The sequence below is a fragment of the Pristis pectinata genome, chromosome 5 (assembly GCF_009764475.1).
Source record: "Pristis pectinata isolate sPriPec2 chromosome 5, sPriPec2.1.pri, whole genome shotgun sequence".
NCBI classification, from domain to species: Eukaryota; Metazoa; Chordata; class Chondrichthyes; order Rhinopristiformes; family Pristidae; genus Pristis; species Pristis pectinata.
In genome coordinates, this window is record NC_067409.1 from 90,402,555 (window position 1) to 90,419,621 (window position 17,067).

General features: G+C 40.6%; 1 protein-coding gene across 1 annotated transcript in view; it reads left to right on the forward strand.

Annotated features, from left to right (window-relative positions):
- Positions 1-17,067, forward strand: part of LOC127570428 (FH1/FH2 domain-containing protein 3-like) — a 482,262-nt gene that overhangs the window by 227,306 nt on the left and 237,889 nt on the right. The window contains 1 exon segment of the mRNA XM_052016002.1: positions 8,921-8,988. Within this exon segment, the coding sequence (XP_051871962.1) occupies positions 8,921-8,988 (68 nt within the window).

Consider the following 17,067-nt stretch of genomic DNA (forward strand, 5'->3'; position numbering starts at 1 on the left):
AACCCTCTATGCAATGTTTAAATAATTTTTTATCAGTGTTAATAGATGATGATGACTGCTTTCAACCAAGCAGTCTGCTTGTTTGAAATCTCTAATCCTGTGTGCACAGCAATTCTGGATTTTTGCCAGCAAGCTTGGAATAAAATTACTTCAGATCCTCAAGATATTTTTAGTGACATAAGGAGCTGTTTTGCCTTGCACCACAAACAATGAAGCCATCTAGATACAGGTATAAAGTTAAGGCAAAAGAATAAGTAATGGACTAAAATTTGAATGCTGAATTTTGCGTCATTTAATGATATTCTGAATACCTTTAAATGAAAAAAGGGTTTGACAAGTTACCCTTTTTTTGGTCAGCTCAAATTAGACATGGAGCTGTTTCTTTACAAGTTTTTTTTGAAAGGTACAATATTTTGCTAACATTCATGCAACTCAAGTGCCATGCAGTGCCCATCTCCCAGAGTTGAATAATCTCCTTGATATTCAGCTGCATTTTGGGGATCATAGTTAACCACAAGCTCAACTGAGCTAGCCACATGAGCTAGGACACTTACCCAGAAATATTTTCCATTCTGTTTGCTTTTAAATGAGTCCAGCAAGGTTCCTTGTGTTCTGAGAACAGAAGTCCCTGCAGGGTTTTAAGGGTAATGCATTTTAAACTGGTTGATACTTTGTTTCATAAGGTTATCCCAATGCTATGTAACTCCACAGTGGTTTTGTCTTTTTGAAACAGCAGTCCCACTTTCTGAACCCTGCAACACCTACTGTAGCAAACAAATCCATTTGTGCTGATGTATCATTGCATGATTGTTTCCATGAATCAGGACCTGACTTGTAGTATATACAAGAGTATTGTAATATATTAAAACAGCATATTATTTTTCAGTCTGACACTCTTCCTGTCATCTGATAAGACCACCCACTTTATATTCAAGTAAAATCCTTGGACTTGGACTGTACAAAATCTAAATAGTTCTGTTTGAAAGGTTTTTTCACAGTGAAGGTGAATGTTTCTCCTGTGTTATTCCTTTGTCACCAGTTTGCTTATAGTCCAGTTTTTTTTTGAAGGATGAGGCAATTTCTCAAAATGAAAGAGGTGTGATTTTATTTTTTGTGTGGCAGAGGGCAATGGGAGGACTCCGTTGGTTTAGTCACGTGATAAAGCAACATTTGTTAAAGTTGTCTGATTTTTCGGTGAATAATAAAGGTGGCTTTGGGGCTGAACCACAGTCCTGTCAACCTGACCCCATGGCCATGCCTGACTTTATTCAAGGCCAGAGAATAAGCATGATGTAACCCTATTTACATGTTTAGGCAAAGGCAGTCGGCAACATATTTAACACTGGGGAAAAGTAATTTGGATTGTTTTCAGTGAAGTAAGTGGAAGTGGGATTCCACTTATTAATTTGGACTTTTGAGACACGATAGGATCTGCTGATACTTACTCATGTTCTGTAACACAAAACTCTGATAATCCTGGTCATCAACCTGACATTCTTGTGCCTAGACTAAATTTTCTCCCAGATGTTTGTGGTCTTGTGTTTCAATTTGACTGTTGTTCCTTATTTGATTGCAATTACTTTAAAGGTTTCCATGTGCATCAGGTGCAGTTAATTCGGGGAGTGCTGCAAAAAGATCTAATTGCAAAAAGGAAGCATTAGTATTACCTCAGGGCTTTATTTTAGTTGCCAATTTGGCAAAGACTTAGAAAAATATATTAACCAGTCTAGTAACAACCTGCACATTGCTGGTTCTAGTCTTATCATCAAAGGAGAAGGTACTCTTTAAAACCATTCAGGAGTTTCTGAGCTTCTATTCCTTAAGGCAACTCTGTGCTTTCAGCTAGTAGACAGTACATCATTCTTGCAAATGTGACATCCCGATTTCTATAATTTAGAAGGAACTATTTAAGTGAAAATTAATGTAATGAGGCAATGCAATCTTGCATGCCAGATCCATATGTTTCATCTGAGGAAACCGACAGTTTTGGTGCACCTGCCTGCTTATAAATGACCCTAGATGTAGAATTTGGGATATGCAAGGGAGAGGTCTGCTCAAGTATAAAATTAAAACGCCACCCGAACTTGATCAGCTGATGACTGATCCAAACCCAACCCAAGCCAGAGGACTTGTAATTTTTTCCAGACCTAACCGAACCTGGAGGCATTTGCAGTAAAAGAGAAAGAAAGACTTGTTGTGCTTCACAAACATTGATCAAGAACCAATGACACATTCCAAAATACCAAGCAAAGTATCCTGACCTGGATAAAGTATTGAGTCAGAGCTAGCACACGTGACTCAAAAGACCCAAATCAGAATGTTTTATCAGAACATACACTCAACCCTGTATGCACAAGATGCATATAGTCCATTCCAGTTGAGTAGCTAGGTAAAATGAGGATGAGGTGTTGCTCTCCAATTGCAGTGAAATAAGATGTAAACTGCAGTCAAACTCTTTCAGTTTCCATCACTTTTATTGATTTGTTTGTAGCCAGAATGAAGTCAGAAGTTACTGAAGAGAAAAGAACAAGATCTACTTTCTAGAGCAATTACAATTATCTTTATTTTCCCGCTCTTCACAACAAAATATTATTTCCAACCCCACTTTGTTTCATTGATTGGAATTTCAGCAATCATTTCAGTGCTGTAAATGTCACTAATTCTGGAGGCTGGGGCCATCAGATGCTCCAGAATTGTCATTGCACATGATCCTTTACCTGGGTGGTAGCAGCTACACAGGAAGTGATGTTATTTGATGCATGTCTGAAAAACCAAGGGTGATTTACAACCAAAGGAACCCAGTGAATTTCCAGAGTGGCATAGTTTTGACACTGAAATGTTGTAACTGCATTCCTATGGAGAAAATAGATTTTCTTTCAGATCATTGGAATAAAAATGTCTCAATCCATATTTCCAGGCCATTATTCTGGAGAAATATAATATTTAAACAGCTCCATTTTAGTACTTATTTGTTTTTAACTTCTTTGAAAAGGGATTTCATTTGAAATACTTACTTGAAAGTATGGTATCCTGTGTCCAAAATAACTGCAAGAGAAAGTAAAGCTCAAATCCACTTTCTAAGCCATCTGACTGTTTCTCATGGTCTGCAGTCATTGATGGTGACAGTCTCTCATCCAAAAACAAATGGTCTTTCATGTGTATATAGGTTGAATTAGAGTGGCAGTTAAACAGTTTAAGAGTTTATGTGTGTCGGTGTGTTTCTGAATTGGCAATTTAGCAAGAACACACAAGAAAATAGGAGCAGGAGTAGAGTACTCAGCCCCTCAAGCCTATCCTGCTATTTCATATGATCATTGCTGCAAATGGTGAGGGGAGTAACAGGATGAAGGAAATATACTCACTTCAGAAATATAACATATTTAATACAGGGATATGTATAGTTGTATGTGAGAAGATGCAATATATACTAAAGGGGATGTGTTTAAAATGGTTGAAGGAAGATGTATGGGTAAATGTGCTTGCATATTTGAAGGTGGTAGGATGTGTTTACTTATTTTTAAAACATGAAATCATTATGTTTATAATCTAAGATAAAAAATGAAAAAAAAATGTGAGCAAATTATGTTAAATCTTTGGTTGCTACTCAGACCCAACTTGTCACTCTTTCCAATATTTGGTGACCTGGAACTGTGTAAAACCTTTTAGAGTGCAGAGTATATTTATTAGAAAGCTAGTAAGGTTGTGGGACTGATGCACAGAGTGATGGTAGAAGTTAGTGCGTTGACTTTAGAAGCTGGGGTGGCTGTTAGCGAGATTTAGTAGGGAGGTCAAAATCATGAAGGGTTTTGTTGGAGTGCATCAGGAGAAACTGTCTACTATATCAAATAAATAGGTATGAAAGTCAAGCCAGCACAGGACTTATACTATGAATGGCAGGACACTGGGAAGTGTAATGGAACAGAGGGACCTAGGAATACAAGTGCATTGTTCATTCAAAGTGGTGTCACATGTAGACAGGGTGGTGAAAAAGGTGTTTAGCATGCTGGCCTTCAGTCAGGGCATTGAGTATAGAAGTTGGGACATTATGTTCCTGTTGTATAAGTCATTGGTAAGGCTGCACTTGGAGTACTGTGTACAGTTTTGGTCACCCTGCTATATGAAAGATGTGGTTAAACTGGAAAGAATGCAGAAAAGATTTACAAGGATGTTGCCAGGATTGGAGGGCCTGAGTTATAGGGAGAGTTTAGCCAGGCTAGGTCCTCCTTGGAACCTGGGAGAATAAGCAGTGACCTTTCAGAAGTGTTTAAAATTATGAGAGGCATGGATAAGGTGGACATTAACAGTCTTTTCCCTGGGGTAGGGAAGCCCAAAATAAGGGGGTATTGATTCAGGGTGAGAGGAGAAAGGTTTAAAATGGACCGGAGTGGCAACTTTTTCAAGCAGATGATGGTGAGTATGTGGAATGAGTCGCCAGAGGAAGTGGTTGAGACAGGTACAATAGTGTAATTTAAGAAGCACTTGGATAGGTACGTGCAGGGGCAGGACTTAAAGGGATATGGGCCAAACACAGGAAATTGGGACGAGCTGGGGGGGGCGCACCATGGTCAGCCTGGACTGGTTGGGCTGAAGGGCCTGTATCTGTGCTGTATTGCTCTGACTCTCGGTCAGCAAGGTCGGTAGCCTGAGGACACAGATTTATGGCATGGGAAACATTCGTATTGTGTCTGCATTTACTTAAGACTATAGAATATAGGAGCATGATTAGGCCATTTGGCCCATCGAATCTGCTCCGCCATTCAATCCTGGCTGTTTTTTTTAACTCCATTCTCCAGCTTTCTCCCCATAACCCTTGCCCTTTACCAATCAAGAACCTTTCTATTTCTGCCTTAAATACACCCAATGACCTGGCCTCCACCATCCTCTGTGGCAATGAATTCCACAGACTCACCACCCTCTCACTGAAGAAATTCTTCCTCATCTCAGTTTTAAAGAGACGTGCCTTTATTCTGAGGCTATGCTCTCGGATCCGAGACTCTCCTACTAATAGAAACATGTTCTCCACTTCCACTCTATCCAGGCCTTTCAGTATTCAGTAGGTTTCAGTGAGATCCCCCCTCATCCATCGAGTACAGGCCCAGAGCCACCAAACGCTCCACTTGTTAGTATCTGAAATGTTTTTTTCTGAAGGGGTGACAGAAGCAGACCTTATGATAACTTTAAAAATAAATTGGATAACAACATAATGGATTGAAATTAAATGCAATACTCTTTCTGAAGGCACCTGTGCAGGTTTATTGACCAAATAGCCTTGTGCTGTAGTGTTCTAGATTTCCTGTACTACTGCCCTTCGGAGTCTCACACACAGAACTCACAGACATGCTCCAGATTTCCAGCTTCTGCAGTCTCTCTTATGTTGCCTTTAGGAGCCTGTTATTTCTAACCTTAGCACTGAAAACGCTTTAAATTGATTTGTCTACACTGCTCCAACAGTGACAGAATTGTAGGTATCATATTGGGAGTTGTGATGCATTACAGGAGGGCCAAATATTAGAGATCAAAGCTCTGATAATTAGTGTGTTATGTGGTTGTGAGATTGGCATCCCCACAGTTTGTTTTTTGGTCAGGTCGGTGTTTAAATGGCGAACCCACCTTCTGGGGGTTAGTCGGAGTCTGGTACCTTGTCAATGTGGTGGGGGACAGATTTCAGATATTTTTAATGTATGTACTCACTGAATTTGAGCCCCCCACCTGCACCCCTCAGACCCTGCTCCCCCCCCCCCCCCACAACCAAGACATCTGTAAGTTAAAATTCACCTCCAAAAGTGTATAATTGGTAAAGAGGCTGAAGGAAATGTAATTACTCTGACTGTGACGTGTTCCGCGTTGTGAGGTGGGGGTTGGGAGGTGCTGATAGGTTATGGACAGTTTGCTTCATAAGTTCTGCTTTCAAGAAAGAAGTAAAGCATGTAGCTGTTTCCAAAATTCCTAATATTTCCAAAGCTATTACAGTACAATGAATGGATGGTATGAAATTCAGTACACTGAAACGCTGATGGAAAGGACACACTATTGGGACACGCTTGACATTTGTGTTTCTAGTTGTCGAGTATTTTTCTTGGTGATAATACTTTGAATTCAAAGCTCTTCGTGTGATTGTAGAGCAACGCTACATTTACTATCCTGGTTATAAACAGATTTTGAGGTCTGTGGTTCTAAATGTTTTCCAGAATGGCATGTTTTTGTTTTAAATCTTGAATTTTCTTCTTTGGTTCTTGGGAACCTAAGATTAAGACCTCACTTGCCCCACTCCTGACCATTCAACTTTTCTGTAATCTTTGAAAATTGAAATCTATTGTCAGCCATCACTATAGAATCTCACTTTTAAAGATTTCTATTGTTACTCTTACTAGAGAATACTTACTTGCATTACAATAGTATGGCTATACTTCAAGAATATTTAATTGCTGTAAAGTTCTTTAAAATATCCAGAGGGCGGTTTGCGTAATGCTATTACAGCGCCAGTGACCTGGGTTCAATTCTAGCCACTGTCTGTAAAGAGTTTGTACGTTTTCCCCCTGTCTGTGAGGATTTCCTCCGGGTGCTCCAGTTTCCTCCCACATTCCAAAGACGTATGGGTTAGGAAGTTGTGGGCATGCTATGTTGGTGCCAGAAACGTGGTGACACTTGCGGGCTGCCCCTGAACACTCTACGCAAAAGATGCATTTCACTGCTTGTTTTGATGTGCATGTGACCAACAAAGATGTCTTAAATGCAAGTGTTTTGTTTGTATATTAATGCATGGACTACACATGTTTTTGTGAAGCTACTGAAGTGGCATCTAATTTGGAGCAACTTAGTGCTCTTCAAATTTGACTCCTTGGAATGGTGCTTATTTTTGTTCACTTTCCAGGATCTGGGTATTGCAGTGAGGCCAGCATTTATTCATCATCCCTAATTGCCCTTAAAGACGGTAGCTGGTGATTCTGCCATATTTGTTTTAATTCTTTGTGAAAAGAATGCATTGCAAACTTAAGAGTACATTCTGGGTTAATTATTCATGCCAGATTCATTGCAACCTGTCATTTTAGTTTGCCCCGATCATACTGCCTCTCAAGGTTCAGTGGTGTTCACCGCTGTAGTGTGCGAAAGAATTATGAGAAAATGAATCAAAGGGAAGTAATAGTGAAATCCCAAGCATCGCTTAAAACTGCAATAGTAGAGCTGATCGTTGATCATTACCTGTTACATTTTTATGAAAAGGTCTACAGGATCAATAAACCAGCAAGTCTTTCAAGAGTCAAACTTCTCACTCCCTGACCTCCCCCACACCCCCCCACACACACACAATCCACATTCTGCTTGTAGTTTCTCGGCGTTATAACAGGCTGTAGATGAATGGTTGCTCGCTGTAGTAAGATCTGTTGGTAAAATCCAGTCATAGCTTTCCTGCTTGTAAGGAGGTCCATCTTTGGTGGTCCAGTGGCAGAATATACATTCATCATTATGTCATAGATCAGCTGATATGTTTTAATTTTGGAGGGGGATGGGGCTTGTGACAGGTTCCCTGCAGTGTAAGTATAAGTATCTGTTCACATTTTTTCAGCTGAACAGTGAAACTAACTCTAGAAAAGATTTGCAACAATGAGGTCATCTGCCTCATCTGATGAAGTAAGTAATGGGGTGGCAGACAGGACTGGGTTGAATTGAAAGTTACAACTGCTTGCTTCAATTAGCATCACTGGCTTTTATTACTTAGAGTCTCACGACGCTAATACGATTACTACAAGATTGCAAATACCTTGAGGCAATGTATTTAATGTTACAGAATTTAAGGTAACTTGAGCTGAGGTTTTTACAGTGAGTACATCACATTAACTGCCTGAAATCAGATTTTAATTTGATAGTAAATTACATAATTCTACATGGAGGCTAAAGCAAGTGATTTAAGTTAGCAATTCATTTTCACTGACCAGGTAACAAAAGTCTGTCAGACTAACTTGGGGAATCTTCCCTGTATTATTTCTAAATAGAAGCAGTCAATTTTGTAGAGACATATTTTGTCATTAATGGAGGAAATCTCATTCCTTTTTGGAAATTTGGCTTTAACCTCTTCCCTTGAACAGCACTGTGTTTAGAAAGAATAGGTTTGTGGTCAGTTATTTGAGGCATTCTCATAGCATTGCCCCAATTATATAGTTACAAATAAAAACAGGTTTTGTTGAAAATAACTCAGCAGATCAGTTAGCCTCCGAGGAGAGAGGGAGTTAACCTTTCAGGTCAATGATCTTTCACTGGAGCTAGAATGTTGCCTGACTCCTTGACTATTTCTAGCATTTTCTAATTTCTGGTATCTTCAGTATTTAACTTTTGCCACAGCTCAAATAATGTGAAGTGGCCGTGGCCTTGTCGAGGTAGGCGTACAGTGACTGCTGTTATGCATAGCTGCATCCTAGCTTTTTGTGTTCCCTTGGATCTTCATGTGCATTTTCCAATTAAACATTTAAGGCTTTCAACCTCACAGAAGGTATCATTGGCTTCTCTGTTGCAGCCAATTATAGTATTGTGTTTATGGGCTAATATCAGTGAAATGAAAAAAGGGTCTTGAAAAATGCCTCACATGTGTGATAGATTTATAAAACAAATGACAGCTGACAAATTCCAAAGATAAGGGATATTAAGTTTCAGTTAATATGCAGCCATCTAGTCAGGCACAGACTAAGACAAATATTTTTTGTGCAAGATGACGGCAGGTTTCTGTGCCGTGCTTTGCATTGATGCCTCAGCGAGAAATGCAGTCTTCAAGGACCTTGCATCTGAGGAAATGTCCATCAGTCAAACTGAACTGTTCTGGCCTTTGATTTGTCACCACAACTTACTTTTTTAGACTATGTTATTAATCTTTTTGTTTAATTTCCAGCCTATTATAATAAAACATGCTTTTCTTTCCTGTGTTTTGCAGAAAAACTCTACAATTCGTGTGGCCGGGAACTCAGAAGAGCACTTTTCTCTCTCAAGCAGATATTCCAGGTTAGTGCTGATAGAAACCTCACTGAGATGCAGATAGTACAGGTTAGTACTAAACCGATACCATGCTCAAGGGCAGAGAGGACAGGCTAGTGGTGATTGAAATCCTGCTCAGGCAGATAATCCGGGTTGATGATGATCTATAGCCCATTGAGAGGCAGGTAGTTCAGTTCGGTGATGCTCAATAGCTCAGAGCTGATGTTGACATGCAGTAATATCTTGTATCTCCTGAGAAGTTCAGAAATGCAGGCACTTTGATATTGACATTGGTGCTCTGTGTGAGATATTACAGGCAGCTCAAAGAGCAAGGGGGTGAATAAACCACTGCAAAATAAGTGAGGAAGAGTGTCTTCATGAAATGGATTTTGCCCTCAAGGATGAACTAACCTGGTATCTTGGCAACTGCTCTGTGGGATACCTGAACATCTTGGGATTCTATGGCTTACTATGATGTAGAATTAGCATGCTATTGCTGATGAATGCACATATTCAGACTTGGAAGCTATGGATAAAGCCAAAAAGGAACTAATCTGACCTTAAATCCCTGGCTTGGACCCCAGTGGGAGACAAACTAATCACCTAGGTGATGTTAATGTCAGGGTCAGAAAATAGACAGTTCTCTGTTAAGGCTTGATTGGTCAGAACAGATTTGGGAAATGTAACACCAATGGAATCCTTCTGGCAATGTGCTTGGAGCTTGGTGTTGTCATTACCAATGCAAGGCCTCATTGCAGCAGTCCGATCCAACCACTGGCATCTGTGAGATTATTATCATCTGAACAGAAGACCATTAGGATGTCATGCTCCATGAGAGATGTCAACTGAATACCAGCTAATTCACTATTATGTTCTGCAACCTGCTTTACACAGCAGTGACATTGGCTGCAAGAAAATCAATGTTGAAGGTCTCAAGGGACACCCCCACCTGACCCCCAAAAGAAAGCTCTTGGTGCCTCACAGAGCACCTGACTACCCCCAACCACTGAGAGCTGCAGATTGTCGACAACTTCTAGAGTCCTCCATTGTTAGCACCTGTGAAGACACTCTTGCCTTCTCTACCAGAATACATAAAAAAAAGAACAGTACAGCACAGTACAGGCCCTTCGTCCCACGATGTTGTACCAACCTATATAAACACCTACTCCCTGATCAGTCTAAACCTTCTCTCCCACACGGTCCATAACCCTCAATTTTTCTTACTTCCATGTGCCTATATAAGAGTCTTTTAATTGTCCCTGTTGTATCAGCCTCTACCACAACACCCGGCAGTGTGTTCTAGGCACCCATCATTCTCTGTGTAAAAGTCCTACCTCTGACATCTCCCCTAAACTTTCCTCCTCTGACCTTAACCAATACCAGAGGACATCAGTTTATTGCAGCCCTGGGGAAAAGGTGCTGACTGGCCACTCTGTCTATACCTCTCATAATCTTGTACACCTCTATCAAGGCGCCTCTCATCCTGCATTGCTCCAAAGAGAAAAGCCCTAGCTCACTCAACCTTTCCTCCTAAGACATGTTCTCTAATCCAGGCAGCATCCTAGTAAATCTCCTCTGCACCCTCTCTAAAGCTTCCACATCCTTCTTATAATGAGGTGACCAGAACTGAACACAATATTCCAAGTGTGGTCTAACCAGAGTTTTATAGAGCTACAACATTACCTCGCGGCTCTTGAACTCAATCCCCTGACTAATGAAGACCAGCACACCATACGCCGCCTTAACCACCCTATCCATTTGTGCGGCAACCTTGAGGGATCTATGGACTTGGACCCTAAGATCCCTCTGTTCTTCCACACTGCTCAGAATCCTGCCATTAACCTTGTACTCAGCCTTCAAGTTCATTCTTCCAAAGCGTATCACTTCACACTTTTCTGGATTGAACTCCATCTGCCACTTCTCTGCCCAACTCTGCATCCTGTCTATATCCCATTGTAACCTACGACAACCTTCTACACTATCCACAACACCTCCAACCTTTATGTCATCTGCAAACTTACTAACCCATCCCTCCACTTTCTCATCCAAGGCATTTATAAAAATCACAAAGAGCAGGGGTCCCAGAACAGATCCCTGTGGAACACCACTAGTCACCGACCACTAGGTAGAATATGCACCATCTACTACCACCCTCTGCCTTATGTGGGCAAGCCAATTCCGAATCCATGCAACCAAGTCGCCATTGATCCTAGAACCTTCACCAGGACTCATTTGAGTGGAATAATTAGGAGATCCAGGAGCTAAAAAACAACCAACTGAAGAAGCTCTTGGATTGGAAATTCTCTGCCTCAAGGGATAGAGATTTGAAGGTCAAAGTCTAATAGAAAAATCTTGTTGAAAAGAACATAATGCAAGAGATACAGCAACTGGCTGACATCCACAGATTTATTCATACAATCCAAACCATCTATGGTTCAAACAGTCATGGGTGCAAACCATTAGATCCAAGAATGGAGGCAAACTTATTAAGGACAGAAAGGCAGGCAGAGGCCCCTAGAAGGAGCATTTTAAAGAACTCATCAATTGTGACTCTTTCCTTGCTGTGAGCACCCTTGCCTCCATCCCTTGACAAGCTGTCCCGTTCAGCCTTGTCATTTTCTCGGATCCACAAAGATTAAAAAGGCCATCAGCCAACTGAAAAACATGTAGGGTTCAGAAGCAGACAGTACCCCTGCTAATGTTCTGAAGCTTGGTGGAGAGGAATTTCAGACTAAATTCATAATCTTGTCTCTTGCATTGGATAAGAGGAGAATATGCCAGGTGACTTCTGAGATGCAATAACCTTTACCGTTTTCAAGACTTAAGAGAGCTAAATATAATAACTGCAGAAGGATCTTCCTGCTGCCTGCACAAGGGGAAGTCATCACATTGGTCCTCCTCAACTGCTTCCTCCCAGTGGCTGAAGGACTGTTCCCCAAGTTGTGGCATTGATCCCATCCATCCAGTGACACAATGGATATGATGGGGCAACATCATCATGGTCATTAGTGACTTCTTATAAAGTCATTGACTCCATCAATTGAGGGGAACTGTAGGCCATCCTTCTCGTATTTGTCTGCCTGCAGAAGTCCAAATCATTTGATTGTAATGCGATGGCACACAACCCATGATTTTAACCAACAGTTCATAATGGACCCAATCTCAGTGCAGAGTTGTGTCAAGCAAGGCTGCATTATCACCCCAACACTTTCCACAATCGTTCTCACCACAATGATGCACCTTCAATAAGCTTTCTTCTGAAATGGAGTAATTTATCGAACAAATGGGAAACCATTGAACTTGCTTCACCCCTATGCTAGAATGGAGGTCACCCCAACATTGGTTATTGAGCTTGTGAATGTGCATGTTTAGAAACCCAGCTTTGTCCTTGTTGATTCATTCATTGAAGCGCACTAGAGAATGGACCTTGCAATTAACATCCACGAAACAAATCTTTTCCACCGATCTGCCCCACCTCCCCCAGCACAACACAGACCCCGAGAATAAACTTCTGTGACAAAATCCTGAAAAACATGTACAGTTTCCTCTGTCTTGGAAGTCCATTTCAATGAAAGCGGATATCTGTGATGAAATTCGTCATTTCCTTCTCTCTGCCAGCTCAACCCTTGGCTGTCTGAGAAAAAAATGTTTTAAGGTCAGTACCTCAAACACAGCATAAAACATGGTCTAATGTGCTGCAGCAAGAGATTACCAGGTGGGCAGAAAAAAATGAGTGAATTGATTCTCCCAAAGCTGGCTGGATAAAGTGTAATGTCCTTGCCAATACATGAGAATCTTGGCTTATAGATGTTCACAATGGAGATGGAGCTCTTGGGATGGCATTGAGATCCTCCAGTCCGTTTACCGGGAATAAACAGGCACCAGCACAAATGGAGAGAGGAGAGCACCATCTCCCAAATTGCTCACCTGCTTTCCTCATTGCACATCTCCTGCCCTCACCTGCTGGTCCTGCAATGGCTATATCAATACCCACTGAACTGGAGAAGAAGCAAGTCATCCTTGACTCTGAGCGGGCTGCCTAAGAAAGGAAGGGTAGTCCAGGTTTGTGCTGATTTGATAGCTCATTGTTTAAGATACCTTGCAGTAGGATGATGTGTTCCTGAGATGTCTAAAACTTTACTTTAAAACTTTATTTATACAACACGGTAACAGGCCCTTCTCACCCAATGAGCCTGCACCGCCCAATTACACCCAGGTTAATCTACTAACGAGTACGTCTTTGTGGGAGAAAACCGGAGTAGCTGGAGGAAGCCCATGTAGTCATGGGGAGAACGTACAAGCTCCTTACAGACAGCGGTGGGAATTGAACCCCAATCGCTGGTGCTGTAATAACGTTACACTAACCGTGCCGCCCTATCCTTAATTTGTTGAATATCTAGCCAGTGCAGAGTTAGCGGATCTCAACTTTGGCAGTAATCAGACTATTAAATCTCTAGATTAACCAGGGGTTAAAAAATCAAGATTACTGCTCATTACTTCCTTGTACCTGCCACTCAAAAATGCAGACAAGCTGATGGTGGATGAGTGTAGGTTTAGGTTAAGTTGAAAAGCAAAGTGCTAAAATACAAAGTGCTGGAAATACTCAGCAGGTCAAGCAGCAACTGTGGAGAGAGAATAATGCTCCAGGTTGATGACTTTTCATCACAACTACTGTAATGAAATGACATCAGCCTGAAATGTTAAACCTTTCTCTCATAAAGACCTCCAGTACTTCCAGCATTTTCTTTGTGAACTTCAGTCTAAGTTGTGATGCTTTCTGTGTTGCATATCTTGTTGGTGCTCAATGTTTATGGTTACACATGATTGTTCTTCAGATGAAGCACTGGAAAATTAATGGTACCTATGGCACTGTTCCCCAGAGAGGGTAGGTGCTTTCAGAACAGGAGGGAATTTATTTGGAGGAAGACTATGAACAGCTGCCATGTGGATAAGATACAAAGACCAGACTAATAAAGCAAGAAGGCAGAGGGAAATTCCTTTATAATGTATTTCCTAGACCCAGTAAAGTCAGGCACATGGCAATGGAATGAAAGTTAGTTCTTAAATGAAGGTAGCTATTATACAGGAAGTATCAGTGTCATGTAATTACTGGTTGAGTGAGACTTGTGATTAACAGGTAAGGAACCTTGTACAGACAAAATGAGAGATGGTCTTGAAAGAAAAGTTATTATATCAAAGGTCAGCCTGTGATTTCTGCTCCAAATCAGGGCTGTTTACCTCCCACTCTAGAATGTGATGACTTTTCCCCAGTAGATAATGTGTTTAATAGATGCTGGCCATCATTTAGTGAAATACGTTTCAGAGTCCGTTTTTATGTGAGCTTGAATATCAGGGCAGGGAGTTCCTGACCTGAGCTGCACAGTTTGGCATCTCACACAAATGAGATTATGTTAATTAAAGATGAGGAAGTCCATTCGGCCCATCATACTTTATTCACTGCTTTCCCACTCCATCAACTATAGTAATTGGGCTATAGTGTTGTGCTTGTTTAAAGGTGATTAAGAACATAATCTGAAATAGGCCATTCATGCCTATCACAGAATAGGCCATATCTGCCCTGCCATCCAGTAACATCATGGCTGTTCTTTTACCTCGGCATTACTTTTTGTGCTATCCCCACACATTGATTCCCTTAATATCTAAAAATAAAATCTATTGATTGTGATTGATGCAATGTGAATTGAGGATTGGAAATTACTAGCTTCAGTCCATTTGTTTTTGCATTACAGGATTGTTAAAGCACCTTGAATAACCTTGCTACTTTTACCTTTACTGCCTGTGCTGCAAACTTGCTGACATCTATTTGTGTCAGTAGAATATTCTTGGCGTAAATATTTAACAGTTGCTGTCCTCATTCAATTATTACCTATGGGAACTTTAAATTATGCAAGCTTTCCTTCGCCCTTTGAATGGTCTTCACATGCTTAATAGTGATGAGAGATTTGGGAAACTATTCTCTATTCTTATTCGTGTAATATTCTGAGAATAACATTTTCAGTGCATATTTTTCCATTGCATCAGACAATAACAAAAGAAACCAAGATGAAGATGACAGGAATCTGAATTTTCTTTGTTTAAAGAACTTTAATTATAATGCAGGTTTGCAGATCATGAGACCAATTGTGGGTGTAAGTAGTACGATGAACTGTTAACCCAGCAGAGTTCAGGAAAGCAACGAGTAGAACTTGCTGCCTGATCTGTAAATCATGAGAGAATTTCTGCCATTCATCTGCTGTGGAGCTATATATCTGGAAGGGATACTTGCTGTAATATCTCATTTGATGACAATTTGTTACATTAAAGCTGTTCCAAGTCTGGTTTTCAAAAATAAATCATGTTATAGGCTGAATGCCCCCAGACTGATTCTACTTGTCTTACCCATTTAGACATAATCAGTAGTTAAACACGTCCATATATACATCCCATGAATTTTACACAGATCCACATTCTGCAGAGTTCTTTCCTAGTCCATAGAAGCTGTTCCCTTTTCAAATTCAGTAGTCACTGTAGTTGATATAGCACCTCATCACTCACTGTCTCTTATTTCTGTGTGGACATCACAATGAGGGAAGATTTGAATCTGGGAGAGGAGTCTCCAGTGCTGCACAAGAGACTGTTCCCAGAGACAACAGAAAGCGAAGGATCTTGGATTGGGGATGGGAAAATATTCAACATAATCAAAGACCCCACCCACCCTGGACATTCTCTCTTCTCCCCTCTCCCAAAGGGCAGAAGATACAAAAGCTTGAAAACACGTGCCACCAGGCTCAAGGACAGCTTCTATCTTGTAGTTATAAGACTATTGAATGGTTCCCAAGTATGATAAGATGGACTTTTGACTGCACAATCTACCTCATTATGGCCTTGCACCTTATTGTCTACCTACACTGCACTTTCTCTGTAGCTGTGACACTTTATTCTGCATCTGTATTGTTTTACCTTGTACTACCTCAATGCATTGTGTAATGAATTGATCTGTACGAATGGTATGCAAGACCAGTTTTTAACTGTACCTCAGTACAAGTGACAATAAACCAGTTCCAATTCCAAACAGTATTGGGACTGATGAGGATAGAAAAAGGAGATATGTACTGAGAGAAAAGAGTTGCAAGTGGGAGAGACTAATTTATTAGACGGATATGGAACTTTGGGTTAGGGATACAGGAGTGCTCAACAAAGAGAGAGAGGATTGACTGGGTCAGCAGAGGGAATTCCATGTGGGAACCAATGACACATGCTTATGATCCTGAAGAGGGAGTATAATAAATTGAATACTAGATGGCAAAATGCCATAGTGGTAATCGTTCTGCAGCTTCCTGTTCGGTACATGGAACATTTAAAAGAGAGGGGGGAAAGAGCCTTCTACCTGTTCATAAATACAGGATGCCCCAAAATATTTTACATCCAATTAAGTGTTTTTTGAGGTACCACAATGTACAAAACCAAGCTGCCAATTTGTGCATTATTAGCTTTCTCAAAAAGCAAACAGAAAATGACCAGATAATCATTTTCTTTTTAGTTAATGTTTGATGAGCAATAATTATTAACGAGGACATAGGGAAGGAAGTCCTTGTTTTTAGAGCAATGCCCTGGCATATGACAGCACTGTAGATCGTGTAGTACAGTGGGAGCATTATTAGGAAAGTATTGGCCTAGAATTGTGCAGATGTCTCTGGATTGGTACTTGAATCTCAGTCCTTCTGATTCTGAAGCGACATGTTCGGCACAGCTTTGTGGGCTGAAGGGCCTGAATTGTGCTGTAGTTTTTCTATGTTTCTATGTTACTTGTGATTTGTGTCATAACTGTTAAAGGAGTATGGTTGCAGGTCTGGAGTAAAAGTGAATGGGTAATGTTCTTAAGATGGACCAGGAGGACCTGGAACAAAGTAAGGCCGTGCAGAATAAATGCCCTGCACTTGGACCAAAAATGATACCTTATGTAGGGAAATATGGTGTAGAGTTTGGGCAAAAGTAAAGGTGTGTATCTTTATTGGGAGAACAGAATTAATAAAAGTTGAATTTAAAGTAGATGGATTAATCAAGTTAAAGAGACCCAAAAGGAGAAAGAAAAATATTACTGCAATA